At 41.4% G+C, this 17,415-nt stretch overlaps 1 protein-coding gene across 3 annotated transcripts in view; it reads left to right on the forward strand.

Moving 5' to 3' along the window:
- Window positions 1-13,776, forward strand: part of SRPX (sushi repeat containing protein X-linked) — a 49,901-nt gene extending 36,125 nt beyond the window's left edge. For all 3 annotated transcript variants that reach the window (XM_065842577.2, XM_065842585.2, XM_071811991.1), the window contains 6 exons: window positions 5,914-6,040; window positions 7,953-8,074; window positions 8,764-8,943; window positions 9,387-9,520; window positions 10,844-10,965; window positions 13,232-13,776. In XM_065842577.2, the coding sequence (XP_065698649.1) occupies window positions 5,914-6,040; window positions 7,953-8,074; window positions 8,764-8,943; window positions 9,387-9,520; window positions 10,844-10,965; window positions 13,232-13,412 (866 nt within the window). In that variant the 3' untranslated portion in view covers window positions 13,413-13,776. The remainder of the gene's footprint in view (window positions 1-5,913; window positions 6,041-7,952; window positions 8,075-8,763; window positions 8,944-9,386; window positions 9,521-10,843; window positions 10,966-13,231) is intronic.
- The last annotated feature ends 3,639 nt before the right edge of the window (window positions 13,777-17,415 follow it).

Consider the following 17,415-nt stretch of genomic DNA (forward strand, 5'->3'; position numbering starts at 1 on the left):
GAGCAGTTTTCCAAGGGATACAGAGTACTCTCTGTCTCTCACTTAGTACACTTAGTACTTTCAGTCCGAAGTGAGGGCCTTCCTTACACATAAGCTGTCAGCTCCAAGCATTATTGCTGCAATAAAAAATGAGGCTGGTGTAAGCGGTCAGTGCTTGACCATGCTTCTAAAAGCCTTCCTTGATCTCCTGGGTGATCTGCTGGTAGTCTGTAATTACTGTGCTGCTCTTCTAGCATGTCTTCTGCGCTGGAGTCTGTTGTGCTGTCTGCAACTTAATGATAAAACAGGTTTGAAACAAACCCCTTTGTCTGACCTCCCATGTTGCTTTTCTTTCTTGGGATCATGATTTCCAAATATATACAGGGAATATGAGTGGATTGTATAGTTACAGCACAGTTGCAGTGAGCTAAACTACATTTCAGCCTAGTTCGCGTTAGTTATTCCAGCAATTTTCATTACATAGTAAACAGTCTCCCAGCAACCTCAGCTGGAATAATTATTTTTATAGACATAAATCAAAAGAGAGATAAACAAATATTTATATTCACCTTTCCTTCCTACTATTGAGATTTCAGCAGATAGTGAAGTCTCAGCTGCTACTCTTGTTTCTGGGAAGTCTGTGATGAAAATTCAACAGCCACCCACAAAGGAAAGTATTTTTTGGCTGTCTGAATTGGCTACCAGTAATTTAAGGTTGTGGATGGTAGAGTATTTGTGCTCAGTGTTTTCTGTGTATGATAACTTGGTTTTCCTCAGAATGCCTGTGGCTCAGTCTAGGTTAGCAAATGGCCTTGAAGTCTCTCCACTGTGGCCTGACATTTGTAAAATTTTATTCAGGTTTCTTGTTACTTAGTGTTGTACAAATGTAGAAATGACCCTGCTGCTTAGGTCTAGACTGCTCATGGTGTCTGTTGTTTTTATTTACAAAAACAAGCCTTGTTCTTCTCCTTGGTGTGGGCAGAGGCAGATAAACAAACCCTTTTAAGTTTGGAAATGATAAAATGTTGTCCTCTCTATTTCCTGGCAGTTTCAGAACCTCATTTGTTTGCAGCAATGGGGTACTTATTACAGAGGATGCTGTCTTGCTGAGTAGAGTAAGCATCTTAAGCAAAAAAAGAAGCCAAGTTAGCACTAACACTTCTTTTTGATTCCAAAAAAAGCAGAATAGTTGTTGCATAGAGTATGTGTGGAAGTCCCAAGTAACCCAGTAATACCACATAGTGTAGAGAAGACCCCTTCACACCTTGCGTGCACACAGTGCCTATAAGCAAATAGTGAGTTATGCATTTAGCAAACTGTTCAATAAGGTTATATTTTGACCTCTTGATAGGTAGGATAGAGGGGTTTTTTGTTGTTGTTGTTGTTGTTAGTTTTTTGGTTGGGTTTTTTTTTTTGGTGACCAGACGTACCCTAACGGTATCATGCACTTTACGCTTGAATACAAATTCCTTACTGTAATTTATTAGTCCAGAAAAGTTGTCAGAGAACTGCAGCCTATAAAAGCTTACAAGTGGCCAGGAGAGAACTGGCTGAACAACTCACTTCCAGCAGAGGTGCAAAACTAAGGTGAGAGGAGCAATGAAATACAAAAGCAAAGAGGCTTTTTTGTTTCTTACTTTAGCATGAAAGCGATTAGTTGCACTGTGCACAGTAGGAGTGTTACGTCTGATCATAGGCATGGGCTGGTAAAGTTCATGTCATTGCAAATAGGTAGGGACACCACAGCTATTAGCTTCAAGTATAAGAAAGTAACTGCAGACCTGAGTTTATAACCCTCTTGAAAACAAGGGACTTAACCCTTTCGTATCACAGTTGCACTGCTTAGCATTTTTGCACAAAACTATGTGGGGTTCAAAGTGCATAAGTGAAGGTCCATATAGGAAAGGCATCAGGCTAACATCATTGCTGAAACAGTTATTCATTAAAAGGGGAGAAAAATTGTAGTTTTTGTAATTCAAGAAAATGTGATATGTTTTAGCAGTCACTTACAGAGACCCTTACAGACCATGAGTATTCTGTCCTAACAAAGCATCCTCTGTCTTCCCTGTCCCCTCCCTATAAGGGGAAGGATACCTTTCATGTTGCTGAAATAACTTTGATTTAAAAAGATCAACATATAGCTGGGTTTGGTTATCAGCTGAAAGTGCCAATACTCTAATAATATCTCAATTACATCGGTAATGCAATTTAACATAAATTTTCTTCTAGAAGATTGAAAAATATCACTGTTTTCTATAAGGGTTCCATTTTTCTGATGACTGTATAACAGAGATTGTGGTAAATGGCTGTCACTGTGCTAAGACATCCTTTTGTCCCCTCCTAAGACTGTATTGATAGGTAGTTTGCTAACAGCCTCCAAGTACGGATGTCTGAAACAGGCTTTGCACTTTGAGTCATTAATTATACAGGCCCTGATAATGGATGTTTTGAAATACAGAGAAATGCCTTATGGAGAGGGATGGGCAGAGCAGGACAATGTTTTTCATTCCCCTTTTTATGATTTCCAGTCTCTTCATCTCTTCAAGCTTTTGACACAGACTAGTATTTTGAATTATCTTCCAGCAATCGTTTAATGTCATCAGCCATCAGTAATAACAGCGTATTTACGTAGCAGCAGACTGTTTACCTGTCTCATACAGACTGTTGAACAAGCAAGCAGTGGGCATTCAGTACCATCCTGTTTCTTTCCTCTTGTCAACCCCAATTCACAAGCAAATAAACAAAAGCCTTTAATTAACTATGACAAAGGCAAACAAGCTCTTTAAATTTTGTTTGATATTGTTAATATGGCCAGTCTCAGAAGTATGTTTTTTAAAATAAAATCTAAAATCTACTTGAAAACTTAGGATTTTTCTCCACCAAGTTCAAAAGACAGCTTTAAAATCTGTTATTCCACTGTGGACCTCTCGATGCGATGTCTGCAATGCCGTTTCCCAAACTGGAGCCAGAGCACCAGTTGCTGCTGCCAAGTAGCCAAGGAAAGCGAAAACTTAGAGGAAAGTAAATGAAGTAGTGGCTGAACAGCACCAGGTTTTATGAAATCTCAGTTTCCCTGCCTGTGATGTAAACCTTACCAGTGAGATTCACCTTGCTGAACAGCTTAAATAAATCCTCTTGACTTTTCATCAGTCTGTCAGCAGTGACACTGCAGTAAGAGCGTGAGACCAGCCGTACGGGGTCAGACACCTTGCAGCATGTTCCTGGCTCCAGCTCTGGCCAGGAACACTTATTAAGCGAGAGAGTCTGACAGTCTGTCACTTACAGGATGATTTCTCCCTCTGATAAAACCTCCCCAGCAGTCAGCAATCTTGTGTCTTCCTCCAGCAGGGTTTGTTTGGAACGAGTTTAGTTTTCTGACCTGCAAGTGGGCACCTTGCTCACGTCATGCTTTTTTTTTGAAGGTTTTTGGGGAGATTGTGTTTCCATTTTGTCACTTGTGCATTTGCCCAGATGTTCTCTGATCACCTTCTCTGCATTTAAATGGGTTGAGTGTTTTTCAGATGTGTCTTCCTTCTGCCAACCTGTGGCCAACGTGCTTAATGTGCTGTAGGTTGGCTACCACTTTGTGTAAAGGCACAAGGAAAATACCTGAATGCCTGTTTGGTTTAAACACATTCCAGCAGCCACTGTAGTTAAAGAGCCTTGGTTAGACAGTTGCTTTCTTTTGGTCCGCTTCAAAGCGAAGTTATGCTGGTGGCATTTATTTGGTGCCTGCTGAATACTAAAAGGCAGCTGAAATGACCCAAGAAAATATCCTTTACAGGAATTTTTAAGTCCAGGTCAAAAGGCTGCCTGGCCCCTGAGTGCTCAGCAAATTGTATTGTTTGTGATGTGGAAGTCCACGCAGGTTCACACCAACCAGTCTTCTCTGTGCTAAATAGCGTAATGACCTTTCTGATTAATTAAGTGCTTAAAACACTGGGTCCTTAAATGCCGTTCTGTCTTTAAATAAACATAATGCTGGAATAAATATATGCTGTCAATAGCACAGTGGGGAGAGCTGTTGCTGCAGTAAACCAGAGCCAGAAGCAGCCTTGGTGAGACTGAGTTATTTCCTACCCCACCTCAGCTACAGTGGGGGGTTATTGAGAGCAACGTAGTTTTCTAGAGGAGGGCAGAGTTCTTGCTGGCTGTGATGTGAGTATGTTTCCACACATAATGAGAAGGTACTCTAAAAATGAAGGAGTGAATAAGGAACATGAGGAGACGAAACTGTGTTTCCTACAGCCAGAGTGAATTCTTGAAAAATCCTGCTCGCTTGTGTACTGTGGCAGAGTAGGGAAGGGCTCAAGCCATAAAGAAGAACTAAGCACCTTGTGTATCTTTAGTAAAGGGTGTTCTTGTAAAGTACAGGAAGCTTCAAAAGCTGCTTATCGGATTGTGCTGTTCGTTTGTGATTGCTCTACACCCTGCAGCAGAAACCCACTCTTGCTAATGTCACCTTCTAGCAGGGTCTACAGAGAAGTCAACTATTATTTTCCTAATACTACAGGGAGATATGTATTTTTTTCGTTGTATATTTACCTTCCAAAACCCCACAAAAAATAAGCATTTGTTTAAGGCAGTTTGCAATATTCCTGATGTTTGTGGTGTTTGGGGTTGGAGCAGAACTCTTGGAGAAGAAACAGAAATAAGCTGTTTTCCAAGAGTCCCGTGTTCTCAGAATACCATTAAAAGTTTGAAGGGGCTATAGCAGGGCTGCAGTGGCCCCAGTTTAACTGAGAGAAAACACTGCAGAATATGATTGTCTGTGAAATTATTTTGTATATTTGCCACTTTATGAAGACCAGAATCTTTTATCTTTTGGTTTTTTTAAGAAATCCAGATTGTACTTTTTGTGTCTGCCCTGCAAATGAAAAAACAAGGCCTGCCGCCCTTTAAATTGAAGCAGCATTTTAGGGATTGTTTTCTATTTGCAGGTAAAGAGTAATCCTGTCTTCTGTGTTCATTTTTAAAACTGATATATGAGTCCATGAATTTAGACTTCATTTTGGGTATAACCCAGGTGATAGTAAAAAGCCTGAGACTAAGCTATTAAAGATAGATCTATTTATTTATTTTTCTTTTAAATTAATGATTGTGATGGTGTTTGGACTTGGTTTGCCCAAGTATTCCTGCTGTGCTGGAAGGATTGGTAACAGAAGCGGCTGAAGATGAGTAGCTGTGCGTCACCTCTGTCCTCCATCAGGGTCTTTTATTATCATCACTGTTCCTTTACTCCTAAATAATAGTCACAATATTCTGGTAGCAGTTAAACAATCTTTCAAAACTTACCCTGTCCACTTTTTTTTTTTTTTTTAATTACCTGTAAGGCATTATTATAACCATTACTTGAAAAAAATCAAATGCAGCAGTGATTCCCTGCAAAACAACAATTTTGTCAATCTTTCACTATTTCTCTTTTTGCCATTGCTGCAGGAAAAATAACAAAGAATTTAACAGTCACATGCAAAGTTATCGTACAGAGAGAGGTTTATGTTGAATGTGCTTTACAAATGTTCTTAATCGCAATATGCACCGCACAGACGAACTAAGAGAGGCAGAGCAGATAAATAGAAGGGTCAGGCTCCTTGGGTACAATCTTCAGTATCCCTCCTTAGAATTCAAAGCTAAATACTGTTGATTTGTGAACATTGCTTTTTAACTGGGGACTAGATACAGAAAGCTGCCATAACTACTTTTTAATTAGCTTTTTGCACTGTGTCGAGGGGTTGATTACTGTTCTCTCTTATTGTTCATACAAAAAGGTGAGAAGTACAGGCTCCACCTGCCTTGGCTGGGATGGGTCCAGTGGTGAGGAGTCCAGCTGAAGGTGGTCACCAATTAGGCTGACAACAGGGCAAGAGCTGTGAAGACAACACATAGCTGTAACACGTGCACAGGTGCCCATTTCTGTGATGTTTCTTTCGACAGACACTGAACCTCCGAGAATCCAGTGCCCGAGCGTGAAGGAGAAAACCGCGGAGCCCAACAAGCTGACAGCCAGAGTCTTCTGGGACACCCCAGAGGGACGGGACACTGCTGACGGGATTCTGACAGAGTAAGTCCAGATCTGTAAATGTTTGCATTTTCTCCTTCTTATTCTGGGTTCCTTGGTTAGTAATTCAGCTGATAAGGGTGGCTAGGCACCCTGTCCTCTTAAGTCATCCAAGATACTTATTTATAGCTGTCATATGTCAATGGCCTGTAAAAAATTACAGTTTTAATTGAAAAATTAAAAATTGACAACTTGAATCATTCAGGACCTGGCATGTAGAGGGGTAGCAGGTTGTCGTGGTTATTTTAGAGCTTATGGAATAAGTGACAATAGCTTTTTTGACTGCACCTGTGAAATTTTCGAGAGCATTTTGTGTGTCTTTTCTCATATACAAGTTTTCTTACAGTGAGCTACCTTTTATACGTAACAATGGAAAGATAATAGTGCATTGGAGGTAGCAGCAGAGGCAATTTTGACTGTCTTAAAAAAAACCCCACAAGACAAATTGTGTCACAGAACAATATCTGCAATCATCTTTAGGCTTCTTCCTGAAGTAGTGCTGGGTACTGATGTCACAGCATTCTGCAGTGACTTGTAAAGTAATGCCTCTCGTTTGAAATTTAGGAAGCTTAGCACATCGGATTTAAGCTTAAGACTTTCTTCAAAATTTCCTTGTCAATTTTTATGGTTTCACAGTTACATTTTCCAGAAGAGCAAGGTGCACTTGTGATGGTATCACTGTCTCTGATGTACCCATCTTTATCATGCAGGATTTATGGCAGTCTATCTAGATTGCTGTAATGGAACAAGAATGGAAAGAGTATAGAAAATCTGCTTTTTTCATTAAGCAAGCTACATCTTTTAACTCTATATTAGTGAACTGGTTAAGCTTAAAATCTTAAAGTTGTAAGCTTAAAGGTATCTGTAGCTTTATGTGAATTCAAAAAACCTGTTGAAGAATAATTCATTACACAATCGAAAATAATGTTGCTGTTAAGGTCTAATGTGATAATTCTACGGCAATTAACAACATTAAAAAAAAAAAGCCTGATAAAATAAAAATGTTGAAAAGTATTGCAATAAAGAAATTCCGAAGTCTTTTTGATGAAAATGTCTGGCAGATAAATAAAAAAATTCAGAGAAACTTTTCCCAGCGCAGAAGAGGGTAGCTGTTGAATCTGTGGAAGCTTTTCCACAAATGTAATTTTATAAAATCTTGCTAAAATGTGATGTTTTATAGAGTGTACAGTGCTTTCCTTAAATGCCCTGGGTCCTGCATTACATAAGCTTTCCCCTTATGGGCCACATTGCTCAGCCTCACTGCTTCAGTATCGAGGATACGTTTAACACGTCTGATTTCTCCTGACACGGTTGCAGGATAGGAGCAAGTTCCAGGTGATAATGCTGCCGTGGATCAGCATGCCCTTCTGCTGTGGCAGTAAATCTTGCTTTCTATTCAATTTTTTGTACATTTGTGTAACCACAGGAGCAGTGCAGAGCAGCCAGATGGGGTACATCCCCATCATGAGAGGCTGAAAGTTTTCTTATTCTCTGCTGGCATAGGGTTATGCTGCAGCCCTAAAAGTGGAACATTCATCATACAAAATGAGGAAGGATCAATCTCAATTTTTCCTCATGTAAGGAAAAGGAAGCTCCAGTTCCTATGGGCATGGTGTGATGCTTGGCTACACTACAGATTGTCTTATATGAAGCAAGCAGGCTCTGCCCACTCTGCTTCCTTGTGTCAGCAGGGTGGGACCCTTTTGTGCAATGCCCGGGTGGGCTACTGGTAGCAAGTTTAAATACTCCAGTCTCTGCTGTCAGCTCCTTTCTTTGCTTACTCTCTTGAATCATGTAGTGCAGCCACACAATCTTAGCATGCCACAACATTCACTCTTCTAGCTTTTACCACATTGTCAGTAGGAAAATACTGGTGAATTTATGAATGTCTGTTCCATTTCATCTCCTGTTTTAGTGTTATTTTGAAAGGCTTGCCACCAGGGTCACATTTTCCAGAAGGCGACCACAAAATCCAATATACTGTGTATGACAGAGCTGAAAACAAAGGCACTTGCAAATTTCTTGTTAAAGTCAGAGGTAAGAATGATGTTTTACCCTCTATAAATACAGTCATTAATTTGCATTTTGCTTAGTAGACCGCTTGAAAATTGTCCTCATTTCTGTATTTGTCTGCACACGTGTGTGTATAAACTGTATGTTGACGCTGAAAGGGAGAACACTGTCTTGCTTGAGACCCTGGGGCCAGGCCTGCAGCGGGGTGGGTGGCTGGTGCTCCCACATGTTGAGCACGAGCTTCATTGATCAGTCCTGCCTCCAGCTCTGCACCCCTTCCCTCCAGCTGGCTTCTCCCCGATACTTAGCTTGTGAGCTGCTGAAACCAATACGCAAAGGAGTTTTTTCAGCCCTGAATCACATCTGTCAAGCAGGGCTGCCATTTCACAAGTCCAGGTCTTGAAATCTGGAGTTGAATATGCAGAGATGAAACTTTGTAGGTGTCAGCTTCCATTCTGTTTGTGCTCCATGACCTATTGTCACCATGACACCATAATCACATGCATACACCTGTACATCTGTATCATTTTACTTTATGTGTGAGTTAAGTGGGTTTTGTTGGTTGGTTGGTTGGGGTTTTCAAGTACCTGACTCTAATAATATAGCAAGTAAACACAAAGATGTTTTCTATGCTGGTATTCCACTTTCCATGCTACCCTAGTAACAAACAGGGTGATTCATGCCTTGTCTTTTTTTTTTCCTTTTGCTTCAAGTCAGGCGCTGTGTGAAATTAAATGCCCCAGATAATGGCTACATCAAGTGTTCAGGCGATGGAAATAACTATGGTGCTACGTGCGAGTTCTCCTGCATCGGTGGCTATGAGTTGCAAGGAAGCCCAGCCAGAGTGTGCCAGTACAATTTGGGGTGGTCAGGAGTGGAGCCAAGCTGTGCGCGTAAGTGAGTATTTCACCACTTTGCCAGAAGGGCTGCCAGAGCAACGCTTCTCTTGGCAGTGAGAATTTGGGAAGGGGGTGTGGTGTGGAATACAGCTGCAAACCTCAGTGCCCCAGAGGTAAGAAACTTAACATCTTTGTCACTTCTGCCAATTTGCTCTTACAGCTGAAGTGCCAGCTTTGGCTGCTCTTTCCTAGGATGATGACAGTACCTCACAACTGATTGTGTGTTTTAGACCAAATCTCTGTACAAAACTTGACATTTCTGGAGTCAATCTATATTGCAAGCCAGAACAGCTTAAGATAAAATTATTGGCTCCAATACGGCTGCTATTTCACCCATATTATTCTCTTGTTCCCCTGCTTCTGCTAACAGTTTGTGCTTTTAGAAATAGATCTGTTTTCAGTATGCTCTCTAACTTTTGCTTTAAATTTAATTCTAGCCATGAATATTAATGTGAATGTGAGGACTGCAGCTGCACTTCTGGATCAGTTTTATGAGAAGCGGAGACTGCTAATTATTTCAACTCCTACTGCAGCCAACTTCTTCTACAGGATGCAGTTGGGAATGCTGCAGGTACAACAGGTTTGGGGGAGGGTGCAAATATTATTTTTCTTTAAAAACACAAGAGGAGAAGCTCCATTCTTTGATGTAAATCCACAAACTTTAACTGTTATCTTGCAGCCACTGGAGGATCTGGCTGAAGCAGTAGCGGTTCTGGATTAATCCTTTTTATATTGTTTGAGTTTAAACATCTCCCCAGTCTCTAATTCAGCTCTGTTCTGGATTGTGCTGTCTCTGACTGCACACTCGCTGAATCCTAGGCAGTTCTGGTCCTCTTTCTCCCTCCCCAAAGTAATTTAATATTAACTCGTGCTAAATAACAATTCCCTAATTCAGCTGCTAAAGAAGCTGAAAGAAAAAAAAACATCCAGCACTTCAGTGGTTGCACTTCACGCGAACCAGGCTTACAGACTTTGTAACTACGTGCAAGAAAGTGTGAATGGCTTCAGAAATAACCAGTGCACCAGCAAACAAAGGACTCAGCATAGAAATCATCCAGAATGCTGGAGATAGATAGCACTGGGATATTTTGCTTTGGTTTGTTTTTTTTAAAAAAAAAAAAGAAGAAAGAAAAGTTCTGGCAATTGTCCTTACGTGTTGTACTCTTGTGGGGTTCATGCTAGACTTCAGGATGTACCTCGGAAATGTATCTGTGTCCTCAGGGAAAGGAGACAATCCTGTATTTTTTTCATAGCACCAAGCACTTGTATCTTGTTTCTTTTCCCACAACTGTAACAAAATTCAGTATGAATAGTCATTGGGATATGAACATGATAATGTTTTTAACTGCTGGCTTGTGTTACAGTTGTATTTGAAAAAGTTTTTATTTTTTCCTGTTAGATTAACCTGGCAAGAAAATTGAATGTATTGATCAAAATTAAATAATTTAAAAGAAAGACTAAATTTAAATGGCTACAGTACTTCTCTCACCACTCGACACTGGTCGATCAAGTTAGCATGAAGGAAAACTTCGTGCAGTCACCTTCCATTTCATGTACCGCTTTGATTGTGAAATTAAATTATTGGCACAATGCTTAATACACTGGTATCTTTTCATGTCATTACAAAGACAAGTTTATAGTTGTCCTGGGTGGTCCCTGTGTGGTGCTGTTTGTAGAGTAGTTAAGAATCTGTCATTTAATGTCCCCTGGAGTCATAAGGCTCTAGTTGTTCACAGTGAGAATTTGAGACTTTTCCAAGTATGCTCTCATTTCAGCTTAAACCATCTCACTAATATGAGAATATCAGACTCTTTATGAACACTTGCTGCTGGCTCAAAACAACCCCGTTCTCACCAACAACTGACATACCTGTTTCTTCTTTTAACCCTTCCAGCCAGCACAGTGTGGTTTAGACCTCCGACATGTTACTGTAGTTGAATTGGTTGGTGTCTTCCCTGCACAGATAGGAAGAATTGGTGTAAAGCTGCTGCCTCCATCACTTGCTCTGCAACTCAGGTAAAGCTGTCACTACTGTTGTGTTTGCACCTGAACATAAATGATGCGTTGCTTTTGATTCCCTGCATCCTACTCTCTAAATACACATATGCTGTTCTAACATAGCTAGACACCAGAAGGTATGTTGATGGGTAAGTTTTAGGATTAATTTGCTCCCTATCCATGGAATAGCTACTGCAAATTCATGAGTATTTGGTATTTATGACATGAAGAGAACAGACTTCAGCTTGTTTCGCATTTAAAGGGGCTGTGACCCACTTAAACGTGAAACAAGCTGAACTCTGTGCCACCCTTTCAAATGCTGTGTCTTCCGTGCACCTTTGCTTCAACTGTGAGTTTCTGAATTCACGTGAGCTCCCTGTGTATCCCTTTGATCATGTTATTTTTGTGTTGCCACTGAAGACATTTCAAGTGTGTCAGTGTTTGTGCTGGAGCTGGTCCAATGCAGCTGTGACAGGACACAGTCACTGTGCAACGACAGCCTTGGCACAGCTGCCCATGTAGCCCAAGTGGCAGTGACAACTCCTCTTCTCTGCAGTGCTGCTGCTGGCTGTGGCCACCCCAGGAGGGGAGGCAGTGGTTGCTCTGTGTGGAAATGATACGGGCAGTATTTCAAAGGGGGAAATGATCTCAGCCTCCCCAGCCTGTCTGCAACATTCAGCAGTTTTACTGAGGTGCCCAAACTGTTTTGACTTGGTTTTAGACTGGCAGGGGGGTGGTTTTCACTTGAAAGGGAGTCTTCAAGTGCCAGCATTTCCTAGGCACAGGAGGACAAGAGCCAAAAGCGAAGGCCTGGGTGGCAGGGAAAATAGTAGTTACTTAGGAAGAAAGCCCGGAGCATTTTAGGCAACATCTTCTGTGATACGCCTGAGGAAAGGGAGTGCATTTTAATTTAGGACAATAAAAAATGCTGACAAGTCAGAGAGATTGGATTTCAAAAAAAATAAAAACATTTGTTCTCTAAAACAGGAAAAAGAGAGCACAAATAGCTGCTTTTTTATTCCAAAAAGTAAAAGTGCTTTTACTAAAGTTGAAATGGTTTTCTTGTGGCTCTGTGGAAAATAATCTCTGCTAATACCTCACTGCTCGCCCTCTTCTTGCCCCTCCCCCCCCCCCCCCCCCCCATTGCTTTAATGTAGCTAGGTTTCAGAAATTGGTATGTGATAACCTGCCCTGCACTGAGTGAAAGTTAGTGTTGGTACCGCAGTGTGTGATTTATAGCAATTATAGCATTCCAGTTCTGGGAGGCACTTAAATAAAAATTAAACACACCCTTAAACATTTCCACTATAGATGCTGTCCGGAATTGGCCCTCGGTAACCTAATGAGCACAGGTACCCTAGTTAAAACTTTGGAAACCTCAGCAGGTTAGCATTTGGTTTTGTAGAAGGTAAGCATTTTTCTTAGGTGAAATAAGGTACAAGAGGCATGTGGTTTCCTATTACTATAGCTTTGATTCATACTATTTTAGTTTGAGTTTAATAGCCAAGCTCCCTCATTGCAACAAGAAGACACCTGGAGCACTCAAACTTGTTAGAGGGCTAAAACAGGTCGACCTTGGTGCTTCGCACCTTCCTGAAATCCCCCACAGACCCTCTTCATGGCAGCTTTCCTGTCCTGACACCATTCTGTCACAGCTGCCTACATTTATTTTTCCCACACAAATGATGTTGACTGAATGCGTGTCTAAGGATCCGCTAGTTCATTACTCTTTCAAGCAAAAATTTAAAAGAGCACCAGACCTCTACTTTTGTTACTGTCACACCTCCAGAGGAGCTCAAATAACTCCTTTTAACACTTGGAAAGAAAGGACTCTGTGGTGATTAGCAGTGGCTTTTGTTAGGTAAATGGTTATTATTAGGAAGCGATGAAAACTGACTCCAATAATTTGGTACCACTTTTTCTCATTGTGGTTTTTCTACCATGTGACAGCCAAGAAAAGGAAGTCTACCTGTAACTCAAACTCCATCATGATGGTTTTCTTCGGGCAATCTATGTAGTGTGGTTTTTTTTTTTTCTTTTCTGGTAGCAATAGGTAGTGGCAAGTGCTATATCAACAGTCAGAGGTCTGAGAAGAAAGCAGAGCTGAGGACAGTTACCTTGACCCTTCCCTAGTGCAGAGGTACAGCCTGTAGCACATGCAGATACCCACTCTCTGACTCCTTGTTCTTACAGCTGAAACAAACACATCTGACCAGCTTCACAGGCTGGTTCTGCTGTTTATTGGTTTGATGGGCTTTAGCAAAACAAGTTCCTTATTTTGCAGGCTGCTGCTGAGGATCCCCCACTACAATTTCAACATCGTGGTGATGGACAAGCACGGAATGGACAAGGAACGCTATCCTTTCCCAGCAACGCCGGCCGAGCTCTTTGCACTTATTGACAATTTCCCCTTGAGAAAAGAAGAGATGAAACTGCAAGCGGAAATTGGTCAGTCCTGTCCCTAATTTAGGACTGCAAGGCTTGCAGTTGTCAGTGAATTTTTTTAAAATCCATGTAATTCTCCCCCTGGTGCTACACAAAGCATGCCTTTTTTAATCACTGATGTACAGATTTTTTTGTGTGTATTATTAAGTCTGTCTGGCTGTGTAGCTACTCTGAATAGAAGTATGCATGATGCTTTTTTATACTTTCAGCCACCTTTAGAGAAATGTGTACGTAGGATTACTACCCAATGGCATTTCTTGTACAGGGAGCAAAGAACTGAGGCACGTTTCTGGGAGTTTATTTTGGATTTTTCATTCAGTGTAAAATTGAGGTTTCTTTCCTAGTGTTTTTAAGTCTTTTTAATAAAATATTGTTTTGCAAAGAGATTGTTGTCTAAAATGGCTCTTGGAGATAAAAGTTGATCAATTAATTCAAAAGTTGGATCAAAATACCTCTCTGCAACCGATTATAACAGAGACATTAGCCTCCCGTTTAAAGTGTACAAGCAACGCCACACTATCTTTCAGTTCCACTATAATATGGTCGATGACAGACACAAAGCATAAGCCAAAGGCAATACAAGTACCTGTTTTCAGCAGCAACAAGGACAATAGCTGATAGCAGGCATATGGAAGTCATTGCCAGAAGGAATACGATAAAGGAACGGTGAGCAGTGTAGAAGATGGGCAGTAATTACCGAAGGCCACATACTGCAATGCTTGATAGAAAAATAGGCTCTTACCTGGTATGGTTCTGCTTCTGACTTTTCATGTCCGATGGACTGGGAGTAGCAGATTGCCTTCCTCTCTTCATCTTGGAAACAGACCAGGCTGTTGATTTGATGGCAGGGAGACATTAACCCCAGGGAAACTTCTTCAAGGATTTGTGATTTTCAGATCTGTGAAAATATTTGATTGCAACTCATCACTTACAAATAAACAAAAAAGTTCTATGCTTAATAAATTGTTAGCAGGTAGTCAAAAAAGGAAGGGGTTTTCTATTGTTTTATTGTAGCTGACAGTCTTGCCAATCCACTGCAAACAATATATACATTGTGCATGAAGATTGTAAGTATCAAAGGAGTGAAAATTGTGTGTTACAGCTTTCGATACCTGTTTACAGGATAAGATGCATAATTTGACATGCCTGAAAAGCAGCACTCCAGTGTCCCTCACTTTCCTAACTGGAAAAAGCACATCAACTGATTTCCAGTGATTCAAAATTTAAAGAAAAAAAAATACTCGGATGGGTCTGATTTTTTTTTTCTACTGTGTTGCTGCAATTCCTATCCACTGCTGTTCCATTTGGATTTAGGTACAGAATGAATGCATACAGTCATCTTTCATGACTGGGTGAACAGGAGTGGGGCTCCATGATTGCTGCAATCAGGAAAGTGATTGCAATCACCAGGCTATTACGGGAAAGTTAATTAAGTGGAAGAAAGTGCCTGAGTGATTGGATTACTAGTTACAGTTCTGCACAGAACATCTATTAAAATCCTGTGATTAAGAAAAGCTGTTCTTGATTAGTAATATAAGGTTTCTGGCATTTTCTGTTGTACATTTTTGTGGAGGGGAATGGAACACTGAAAAAACATCATGTCTCATCTCTGTTTTGGAGTCACATCAGCCTGAATGTGTGCAGGGATGTGGCAGATTGGCTTTTTGGGAAAGGAGTACTTGAACAAGGCTTCAGACTGGCATTTATATACTCAAATAGACTCCAAATATATTCCAATAATTTATCCTCTAGACTTTTGGTCCCAGAAAAAATAACACTGCATAAATGAGGTGCAGCTACTTTTTTTTTTTTTTTTTAATGTTTAACAGAAAATTGAACTCCCTTAAAATCATAGAGGCTGGAGACTTTGTTGTACCACAAACATGGCTCTTCTTGCTATAGCTCAAATCTTACCACTGCTGTCAAAATGCAAATCCTGTTTCAAAGATGCATTTTAGTTGGGAGAATTAAAGGTTGTTTCCAAGAAGCAAGATTTGCCACGAGTCTTGTCCTTTCCCCTCCCACCTCCAGGCCTTTCACTGCAGGACATGTGACAGGTCACAGTATATGGATACAGCCACAGACAGGAGGTTCCTATAATAAATACATCAATCTGGAGATACTTTTCAATTTGAATATGAACTGAAAGAGTTTAATCATATTAGAGCAGAAAGAATTTCTGTCATGCAACATCTTTTGCAAACAAAACTACTGGGATAATTTGTGAGAGGCAGCAATTTCTCATGAGCACAAAACAATTTTGTAAATGGCCCAGTTCTCCCCAGATCCTACCCAAGAATCCACCTAATTTGATGAGAACAACCCCTGCAGAGACAACATTTAAAGTTGCACATCCCTATTCTTGAAGTTCATACCACCCCTCTGAGACAACAAGTGTTTTAATGAAAACACCAATGGCCCTTTACAGCTCTGCACTAAATGACTACAACACGCAGCTTTGTTACATCTCACTACTTAAACAAGAGCAGGAGCCAGACTGCATCACATAATTAATGAAAATGCAGAGGCTATGAGGTAACCTGGAGTACATTTAAATACTCTAAAGATCGCAACCCGCTTTTTAAATGGAGGTGGTGAAATAATGGAGCTTAGGCTGTGCAGTCTCCGCACTGGATCACTTCCAGACACTCACCTTGGTCTCTCCTCGTGCCGTGCATCCACAGAGGGGGAAGAGGAAGCGAGTGCTTCCCACCATTAGGAGATGACACAGCTCCTCTTGGCCATGTAGCTGCTGCCCATTTCTCCCTGTGTGCAGCTGGAGGATGTTTGCATGGCAGCTCAGTGATGGGAAGAGTGGGAAAGCACTGGCAGGCACTCGAAGGCTGTATTGGGTTTGCACGGCAAGGTTTTGGTAGCAGGGGGGCTACAGAGGTGGCTGTGAGAAGCTGCTAGAAACTTCCCACATGTCTGATAGAGCAAATGCCTCTCGGCTCCAAGATGGATCTGCCACTGGCCAAGGCCGAGCCCATCAGCCTCTGGGATAACATAGTTAAGAAGGGGGGAAAACTGCTGCACAACAGCAATTGCAGCAGGAGAGAGAAATGAGAATATGTTAGAGAAGCAACTCTGCAGACACCCAGGTCAGTGAAGAAGGAGAGGGAGGAGATGCTCTAGGTGCTGGAGCAAAGACTCCCTGGCAGCCCCTGGTACAGATCATGGTAAGGCACTTTGTCCATCTGCAACCCATGGAGGTTCATGGTGGAGCAGAGATCCACCTGCAAGCCATGGAGGACTCCACACTGGAGCAGGTGGATGCCTCAGGCAAAAGTACAAGAAGCAGAGAAGAATGGCAGGAGGGCTCTTTCCCACTTGCAGCTGCCTTCCAGTTTACAGGTGTTTGACCTCCCACCCTCACGAAGGCCACGACCAGCAGGGGGACAAGCTGGACAGTAGTGGTGTGAGGGCAAAGAAGTCAGCTGCTTGTGCCCAGATCATACCAAGGGACCAGTGAACCCTGCTGAGGTGGTATCTCCTTAACCTGGCTGCAGGAACCCAATACACCCAGCCAGACTTTCAGACCATTGCAAACCAAGCAGAGGTAAGCACAGGCCCAGAGCCCAGGAGCTTTATTTGCCTTTCTGGTTTGTCTCAGACTGGAAAAGGCAGCAAGACACAAAAACCTGGAGAACCAGAGAAAGAAGAGGAGATGGAAACCAGCCCCCAGCTCTGAGAGGTAAATTGAAGTGAACACAACTCAGCTGATGGTATAAATGGAGTGATCAAATGTTTGGGTTTTTTTGTTTCTTTTGTTTATAATAATACTAATTAAACCAAAAAGAAAACAAAACCCAAACAAACGCAAACAAAAACAAAACAAAACAAAACAGGACTAGTAATTACAGAAAAGCTGCAATTTGAATATACCTAGATTTTTAGGTAGGCAGGACCATGAACTTGGGAAGAGGTAGGGGAATCAGAGATGGAAGGGAGGACCTGCTGAACATGCAAGCTTAAGGCACATGAAGAATAGTTCTGTAGCAAGGGGGAAGAGAGCGCTCCATT

This window comes from Patagioenas fasciata, chromosome 1 (assembly GCF_037038585.1).
Source record: "Patagioenas fasciata isolate bPatFas1 chromosome 1, bPatFas1.hap1, whole genome shotgun sequence".
In the NCBI taxonomy this organism is placed as follows: Eukaryota; Metazoa; Chordata; class Aves; order Columbiformes; family Columbidae; genus Patagioenas; species Patagioenas fasciata.